This window comes from Acomys minous (genome assembly GCF_964271855.1).
Source record: "Acomys minous genome assembly, chromosome: 15".
In the NCBI taxonomy this organism is placed as follows: Eukaryota; Metazoa; Chordata; class Mammalia; order Rodentia; family Muridae; genus Acomys; species Acomys minous.
Genome location: NC_140497.1, coordinates 15,401,759 through 15,411,454, shown reverse-complemented (window position 1 = coordinate 15,411,454; position 9,696 = coordinate 15,401,759). Strand labels below are relative to the sequence as shown.

Below are 9,696 nucleotides of genomic sequence, written 5' to 3'. Positions count from 1 at the left end.
TAACCTTTGCTCCCTGCCTTTGGATAACTGTTGCTGTCGCTAGGTACAACGCTGCTATTACTGTTTAAATTGCAGTTTCCTGCAAAGATTGCGGATTGCATCTGTGCACAGTTTGAGATTCCTGGTTTCAGGCTGAGCCATGTCAGAATTCTGTCAGAAAACTTTAGCTCTGGAATCCAAGGCAATTTTTTTTTTCTGACTTCTACACCTCACCCAGCAAGCGCCCTTGCCCGGACAGGGATGCCCAAAGGGCACACAGACCTAGGCTGCCAGGCTTTGGTCAGCACTTTAAAACTTCTGTACTAATTGAAACTCTCCTGAGCTTGGCAGGACTCCTTGCTGGTGGAGAGTTTGAACCTTTGCGTTCTCGTCTTCTTTTCGCTCTCCTGGTTTCAGCTTCCGGAGGGGAAAGGTCTGTAGGACACATTGCGGTCTGGGGTGTAAAGCGGGAAGAAGCCTCTATGCAGCTATCTCTGAACAGGGCTTTGAAATGCCGTGTTCAGCGTCCCCAGCCAGATATTTGGCAACTCAACTGTTAATGCTCTGTGGTTTTTCCTCCCTGGGATCAATGTGACGTCACCGGTGTAATTTGAGCCCGGAGCTCCCTTCACACTTTAAATAGCAGTCCAGGGATGATTTTACAACAGACTCCCTGGAAGTGCCCAAGCTGAGCTGTGGAAGACCTACATCGATGAAAGCGAAGCGAAGCCTCCAAGCCACCAGCATGTCCTCGTCTCTTCGAGTAAGCCCGTCCATCCACGGCTACCACTTCGACACAGCGTCTCGCAAGAAAGCTGTGGGCAACATCTTCGAAAACATAGACCAGGAGTCCCTGCAGAGGCTCTTCAGGAACTCCGGAGACAAAAAGGCAGAGGAGCGGGCCAAAATCATTTTTGCCATCGATCAAGATTTGGAGGAGAAAACACGAGCTCTGATGGCCCTGAAGAAGAGGACAAAAGACAAGCTTCTCCAGTTTCTCAAGCTTCGGAAATATTCCATCAAGGTGCACTGAGCATTCATTGCAAGATGGGTAAGGAGCTTATCCACCAACAGACCTTTAAAGGACCCAGTGAGCCTGCCAGCCCTGGCAGAGGCAGCGTCCCACGCAAAGGCTTGAGAGCCTCTTGCAACTGGACTCCGAGGACGGAAAGGGACAGAACACACCAGCTACATAGACTCCAACTCATGGCAGCCCTGAGCTGTCACACTGAGAGCAAAGTGCCTTCAGCAGGCGTTGAGAACTCTCCCAGCGGGAAAGGACTGAAGTAGTCGAAGACAGTGGAAGCACAGAACAGAACATGTCACTTGTGGGGACTGAGTGCACGCACCCAGGGTCACCGGCAAGACCCTGACCCTAAGACTAAACTCAAACCTAACTAGGTTTCTGTTGTTGTTTGGTTTGTTACTTTGTTTTCTTTTTGAAAAGTATCAAAGTGGGTAGGGAGAAGGAGGAAGGAAGGAGGAGGGAGAGATATCAAGCATAAATGTTTTACTTAAGTTTTGTCTCTCTCTTTTTTTTTTTTATCTGAATGTTTATAATTTGGCTAAACCTCAATGCTGTTTATTGGTCAAGATTCTTAGAGATCAGTAATTGACTGCTTGCATTTGTGACAATGCCTGAGAAAGTGCATCCCCTGGTGTCCAAGTCAAGGAACTGGATGCCTTGCCCAGCCTAGTAAAACCCACACGGTGGTCTGGATGTTTCTAGAGGATTTGTATACATTTCAAACAGGTTTGCACAAAGTTGAAATAAGGGGGCCCTTCATAAATCGGAAGCACTGTGAACAATTTTGTAATGTTTTTTTATTCTCTTACAAATGCTAAAGTATAATCTAATTAAATGTCCTACAGACACTGGGGCAGGCATTAGGAAGTGAACATGGGAAGATTTTTAGAAGGATGATATGGTTTTTATAATTTATTATATACTGCAAGCGATACATGGCCCTAATAAATTATTATCAACTTAGTTTCTTATGGTCTGTGATGATTGGTGCCCAGGGAAATACGGGATGATACGTTTTAATCCTTCTAAACTTTTCTAGGTGGCTGGCTGTAAAGCTAAAGGGGCTTTCAAACAGCCTCAGGCTGATTGCCAAACTTTCCCAAAACAGATCATAGCACAATGTTCCTGGAGTATTTCTTTGCCCCTGTTTTAAACTTTGTGGCATGGATATAGTTGCCAGCATTGCTTTCATATACCCATTATATATATCTTCATGTTTGTGAATTTCTCCTGTTACTAGAGCAGATATGTGTGTGTATCCATTTATTTCTTCTTGAACAGTTAGTATGTTTTGAAGTTAGAATGAATTATGATAAAGTTTCTGGGCGTTGTTGTAACATTACCATGTCTTTCCTTATTTCATCATAATTTATAATAAAGCATTTCTAAGGAGGCATATATCAATGCCCTCTGTGCTTTCTTAACAGAAAGGCAAAAACAATCTTCAGAAGTTTTTTCAGAAGTTTATTTTATTTTATTTTATTTTTAATGCTGACTACAGCAAATCAAAACAAATGAGCTATCTGAAATCTTTCAGGAAGGTTAAAAGCCAGTGTTTTAAATAAAAAAAAAATATAAATAGAAAATAGGATGGTAAAAATCTATACTTGTCTATTATTAAATTGTTGAAGGTCATTACAAATTAGTCCATAGGACCCTTATCTCGGGTTGTACCTCAGTATTAGATCACATGACTAGAATGTATAGGACCTTGGGTTTTATTCCCTGGAAATAAAGAAAAGGTGAGGGGAAGTTTTTCTAGAAGTGTGTGTGTGTGTGTGTGTGTGTGTGTGTGTGTGTGTGTGTGTGTGTAAAATGCCCATGTGAAGTTTTCTAGGAGGAGTTTTCTTAATCTTTATCAGATTTTTCAAAGACAACCATGACACCAAAGAAATTAAACCCTGCAGAGGCAGAGCTCACAGGGACAGTCAGAAGAGTAATCTTATGAAAGCAGAGGATGGAAAAGTCCTCTGCCCCACTCCCCTGGCTGCACGCTGGGCTAGCCAACTGCTGTCTGCAAATGCTCAGAATAAGTTTCTTATTCTGTATGGGAGCCATCATGAAAAACTTAAAGTTGCACTTTATTCGAAGACAGAGCTGAGCGTGGCTGCTCATGCTTGAAATCCTACCACTCCGCAGGAACAGGCAGAAGGGTCATGAAGTTGAAGCCAGCAAGAGTCACCTCATGGAATTACATCTTAAAAACCAACCAGTCCATCTATTCCTCCATGCTTTCCAATGAAGGAGATGCATCGCAGATGCTGAACATAGACCACAGGTTTAATTCACCACACACACTCAGGGCTCTGTATTCTGCTGCTGCTGCTGCTGCTTTCAGTAGAGAGGGAGAAAAACAAAAACTTCCCCAGTAGGTTGTTACAAACACTCTCTTTTCTTTTGGGGAGAACAAAGAGCAGAATCAGTATGATTGTACAGTCTGATTTTTTAACTGCATAATAAATGTTGTATAGTATCAGGTAAAAATAGCCTTTATCAGAAAAGAGCTATGGGGCCAGAGCAATGGCTCAGCAGTTAAGATCACATGGTTTTGGTTCCAAGCACACATCTTCTATGACTTATAACTAACTACCTGTAATTTCAGGGACGGGATACCTCCAGCTTTGTAGGCATCTGTACTCACTCGTACAAACCCACACATGGACAAACACCTACATAAACGTAAAGGAAGATCATCTCAGTCCCAAGTTCAAGTTCTGACATAGGGAGGGAGGGCCAAATCAATTGTAAGTTTTTGTTATAGTAGAAGAAATAAAAACATACAGGGCTCAGTAGTTCATTAATACCATCAACTCATAGGATTGTAATAACTCACATTTGCTGAGACATAGTGCCGATGGCCAGATGGTTCTCTAAACATTTGTGATGTGAGAGGTAAGAGCATGCGTGTCTGCATTTGTGTATCCCCATGCACGCAGGGCTATAGGCTTCATCATCTGGGGAAAGTTGGTAGTGACATACAACTCCAGGAAGGATGGCCTCCGTGCTCCAACAGCAGCTTTGATCACATCACCAGCAGAGACCAAGCTCCCCTCTTCCTCTGTGGTGACTGATTCACTAGTTGACTGGGAAGAGCGAGAAGCATGGCTTCTGCCAGTCACTTTGTTTTCATGTCCATCACGTTGGTGGTATCACAGCTAAGGTAGTAAGTACCATGTTCGAAGCTCGGAGCCAAGGCCACCTCTCAAGTCTCCTCTGGGCAACCAGGGGGCATGTCAGAAAGCACAGGCTCACTGTTTCGTTCACTCAGCTTGCTACCTGCGCACAGCAAAAGGAGGCATATGGGATTTATTGAGAAAGGTCTAGGGTATGTGTCCAGTTACACATTCTTCCACGGTCACAGGGTGACCTGAATATAACTGACATTTCCCTGAAGAGTTGGATCTGTCAACTTAAAAGAGAGGGCCACAGCCTGGGGCCTCCAAATCTTTGTATCTGCTTGTATAACACATTCCCCGCATGGCCTGAGTTTTAGATGACCCTTCATGCATGGGGGGTGGGGGGGAGCGCTCGCCGGGGGAGGGGGCTGAATTTGTACATCATCTCCTCTCCCATAAAACACATAGGAGACACCTAGAAGTGTGGGCCAAGGGCAGAAAAGACACTGCTTCCTATAGAGAACTGATTAGGCTTTGAAACAAGCAGGAGGCAGACATTTGGATGGCAGAAACCATGGGTGTGACTGTGCATGCTTGTGTGAGTGTGTGCATGTATTTGTGTGTGTGTGTGTGTGTGTGAATATATTTGTGTGTGTGTCTAAGGATGTCTGTTTTTGTGGGTGTGTGAGTCCTGGTAGTCTGTACTCGTGTGTGGGCCTATATATGTGTGTGTGTGTGTGTGTGTGTGTGTGTGTGTGTGCATGTATGTGCATCTAGGTATGTGTCTGAATGCATATCATATGCATGACTGTATGTCTTGTGGCTGTATATGTGCCTGTGTGGATATGCATCTATATCCAAGTGTACCTGTATGTATGACTACATTTGCGTGTATGTGTGGCTATGTAGCTGTGAATACCTATCATTTTGGTCTGAGTCTGTGTGTTTGTGTGTGTCTTCATGGTTACATATGTCTGTGCATACATAGGATGTCTATGTGCCTGTGTCTATATTGTTGTGTGATCCTATGTGTGTGCATGTGGCTATGTGACTGTGTATTTATATGTATGTGTGTCTATTTGTATTTGTTCATGAGTATGCAAGAGTGTGTACCTATATGAGCCCATATGTGTGTCTATGTATATGTCCATGTGAGAATGTATGTTCATATATGTGTGTCTCTGTGTGTATCTGTATTCATTTGTATACACATTTATCTGATTAGGTGAGTGAATATTTGTTTTATCTTTATCCAAAGATTGTATGAGAATATATGTTCTTGTGTGTGTATCATCTGTGTTCATGTGTATGCATATGTATCTGGAAGAGTACATATATGAATATGTTTGTGTGAGTATGTCTATGTTTGTATCTTGTGAACGAATATTGTCTGATGAGTGTGTATGTTTGCACATGTATGGGTGTATGTGCAAGAATGTGTCCATATGACTATTGAGGATGTATATTCATATGTGTATCACTTATGTTTGTATTTATGCATATGTGTATATCTGGGTGTATGTACATAGGTATGTCTGTGTGTGCATGTGTCCATGTGGATGTTTGAGAACATGTATTCATGTGTATTTCCATGTGTGTATCTGTGTATGTATATGTCTGTATCTGCATGTGTGTTTATGTGTGTGTGAGTCACTGTGTATGCTTGTGTGTATGTGGCTGTGTGAGGCTGTATACTCATGTATGCTTCTGTGTCACATGTATGTGTCTGAGTGGGTGCATGTGTGTGTGTGCATGTAGAAGGTGTGTTCACATGTATATCCTATAGCTATGTAAGCATGTGTGTCTGTCTGCATCCGTGCATGTGTTGAGGATTACCACACAGTCCTAATCCAGGAGGAGCAGCGGATGAGAGGGAAAACCTTTGGCTGGCCCACAGGCATATTGTTCACGAGAGCGAGGAGACAGGAAGAGTGAGTCACGCCGAGTCTCCCATCGATTGTGACTAGGGGGCCTAAGTGACGAAGAGTGACAGTTAGAAGATGACTGGGCCTTTAGGGAAAAGTAGGATTGATTGTTCCTGAAGGCAGCAGGGAACTATTAGGGACTTTACACAGGCTGGTAGCACTTGCTGCCTGGGAGTGCTCATCGGCCTCACAGCCTGCACAGATTCCTCCAGAACCCATGATCTTTCACTGTGCAGCACTCAGAGACCTTCACTTAGTGCTGGCTAGCTGCTCTATGGCACTTAGTGGGTGACATAGAAGGAGCAACGGCTGTGAGGTGAGATGGAGAAACGGCCATCTTACTGTTTAGATTATGGAGCGAGTCTGACTATTTTGCTAGTGCTGTGACTACTGAGTCCTACGTGTACTGAGACCAGCTGCCTGGCTCTTCTCAGATGGACAAACCTGCAGTTTCTTGACACTTGGAGCACCTGTCACAGGCCCATTAAAATGACCCCATTTCAGTGTGAGCACACATGGTTGGTAGACACAGTTCAGAAACCTGGTAACAAAATAATCTTACAGAATTTTGGCAAGAAACATCACATCCCCATAAGGTTTTGTGGAGTTCAGAAACTTCTCACTTACACCAAACACTGGAGACACAGCTGTAGGAGGCCAGAGCACCTCTCCCCCGACCCCGCGACACTAACAGTGTGCAAACACCACCTGACTGAGATGGAAATTCGAGGGCAGAAGGATTCCCAGCTCTTCTTTGGACAAATTCCTTTCTTACCGTTGTCTGTGACTGGATGACATCTGCCCTGTTTTGTTCCCACAGTCTTCTCCACGGGCAGTGGTGAACTGTACCTGCCTGGCCTTCCATGGTCAGCTGCTACCCCACCAAAATACAAGGAGAACCCCGGGGGAAAGTCTTGACTCATCAGCCCTGGTGTCCAGAGGCACGAGGCGGGTCCCCTGTGCTTTCAGATCCTGTCCATTCTATGTGGCTGCTGCCCCTGCCCGGGCTGGCTCTCTATACTTTTGCCCACTTTCTCTTCTGAGCAAGGGCAGAGGCACTGTGCCCATCTCCGCTGCAATGACCATAGTATGTGTAGATAAACATCCCCTCACTCTGCAGAACTGTAGTCTCTTTGGCTTTAGCCTGATATTTGGTATACATGTACGTTTACTGGGAGAAGGGTTTGTTTCCCGCCACTCTCTCTTCTCAGTCTCCTGAAATGTATCTGTCCTTAGAGTTTAATGCCTAGCTCTTACCGTTTGAAAGGTTTGGGAGAACCCCCTTGTCTGGAAGAGTCCTCCCCACTGATGCTGTGGGATGCCCAGGTCCACTCCTCTGCAAGCCTTTTCTTATCAGAACACTTTGAAATGCAGGCTGGATTTAATGATCCAGTTTCTGGGGATGGACCTTACTGCCTCTGCTGGGCAATTGCTCCTTGGGTGACGTCACAACTCAGTCAGACTGAGAACCACTGACCTAGATTAAACTAACACGCTGTGCTCACTGTAAAGGCACAGCTCATTTCTAGCCATCCACACATCCCCAGGTGTGTTATGGGCCTCCATGCAGTGTGCCAACCAGTGACCCAGGTCGTGATTTGTCCCTTATCACAAGTGAGTCATTCTTATCATATCTAATCCAAATGACACCATTGCCTTGACTTTCTGTTCTGAGCGAACTAACCTGATCGTACCAGTCCCGAGTGCTTACATCATCACTGGAACTCCACAAAGTGTATAGTCTTAGCAAGCATCATGTGTTTTCAAAAGAAAAAGGAAAAATGTCTTTCTCCCTCTTCACATATTCCTGACTTGCCACTATTCTAGACGTTTCCTCCTAGTTCAGACAACTCGGTCTTTTCAAAAAGGATAACGTAATGGTCATTACTCACCAATGTGAGTCAGCGCATTATCATCAGTTATGGGAGTGCTCCCTTCCTGATGACCCTCATCCAAGAGACACGACAGGGAGGACAGGAGACAACCAGGAAGACTCAGTCAGGAACACAGGACTCCTGAACCCAGCCCTGGCAAACCAGCACAGAGCTGAGAGTATGCTGAAGAACAAATCCACTCTCTGATTTCCCTTACCTCGACGCTCTCTGGAGACAGCTAGCTAGCTTCGTGTACATGCTGTGCGGCAGAGAGCAGAAAGACAAACCAAGTCGTCCTGATTTATGTTTTGAATGCTTAGTCCCAAAGAGTGGCACTATTTGGAAAGCCCATGGAACTTTTAGGATGTGGGAAACATCTGGTAGAAGTAGGGCACTGACAGTGGGCCCTGGGAGGTTATGGCAGACTTTGGTACTGGTCTGCTCTCTGCTTCTGAGTCTACCACAGTGCAAACAGCCATCCCCATATTCTCCCTCTGCTGAGAACCCCAGCACGCATTCCCTTGGTGGCTGTACAGTCTGAACCGTGACTCAGGGTAAATCAAAGCAACAAAAGGCATAACCGTACAGCCAGCGAGTGACTAGCTTAAACTGGAGATACTTAGTTTTTCCTGGTTCTGGAGGCTGAGGGTCAGAGGTCAGAGCTGCTGTCACCCGTGGCTCCTCTCCATGTGGACCACAGGCTATCATATGCCGTTCCTTCTGTGTGTCTCCAATGCCTGAGCCACAGACAGTCTGGACTAGAGCTCAGCCTAATGATCTTATTTCAGCTAGATTTCCTCTTGCAGGGTCTACCACCAAGTACAGTCATTTTTCTGAGATATTTCAACATATGGCTCTTCACCAAGCATATAGCATTCAACTCATAGCACTTCCATACCTGTCCCTCTTGCTTGCTGTAAGGCTGATGTCATAGCCCATGTGGCAGTTAAGCTCTTGGTTAAGTTCCCAGAAGGGTGTGTGCTCTCTGTTCTTGGTTCAACATTACAAATTCTTCTAGTGTGGAACTTAACATGGAACAGGCACTTTATGAGTGTTTGTTTAGGTTTTTTTTTTTTAAACATGAACGGATATGGCTTCAACACCTGTATTTGTTTGCGATACCAACAATGCTCTCTGAATTTACATTGGCATCCCTCTATCTCTCCAGCCTATCAAAAGAGGGCTCTGTCCACTGTGGCCCATCAGCAAAAGCCATGGTTCATGTTGAAGGAGCTGTGTGAATGGCAGCATTTTGCCTGGGTGCCCTTTGGCTGCTTCTCCTTAGATTGCTTGAAATCCCTCAGTGGAAGCAAACAAGTTCCCTGGACATCTGGAAATCAGCTTTGCTGACATTCTGGTCTGTTGTTTTTGATAGAGTCTCTGTGTGTCTTGGTACAGATCTAAAACAGCTGAACACTGTGTCCTGGCCTCTTCCAGTCTGACTCCTATCACAACCAGCTATTGCCACAGCCTGGGCGTTTCGTTCGGGTGAGCATGACAAAGGGAGGGAAGTTCCTCTACAAGGAAAAGGCTGTTCTGACCACAGACGTAACTCTATCTATCTTACCTTATAGGGAAAGAATTTCAGAATCAATGGAATGGCTTAGGCAGCTCCATATCTGTGCTTGAGAAGTGTGGGAACTGGGGAGGAAATCTTGCTCATGTTCTACCAACCAAGCTTTACTGAGGGCTGATTTTAATTAGAGGAAAAAAAATATATGTATTTATGTATATATATGTATATATGTATGTATGTATATGTGTGTGTGTGTGTA

At 44.7% G+C, this 9,696-nt stretch overlaps 1 protein-coding gene across 1 annotated transcript; it reads left to right on the top strand.

Moving 5' to 3' along the window:
• Window positions 1-351: 351 nt before the first annotated feature.
• TCIM (transcriptional and immune response regulator) lies at window positions 352-2,404 on the top strand. Its single transcript, XM_084760036.1, has one exon. The coding sequence runs from the start codon at window positions 692-694 to the stop codon at window positions 1,010-1,012; it is 321 nt and encodes a 106-aa protein (XP_084616162.1). The 5' UTR covers window positions 352-691; the 3' UTR covers window positions 1,013-2,404.
• Window positions 2,405-9,696: the final 7,292 nt, after the last annotated feature.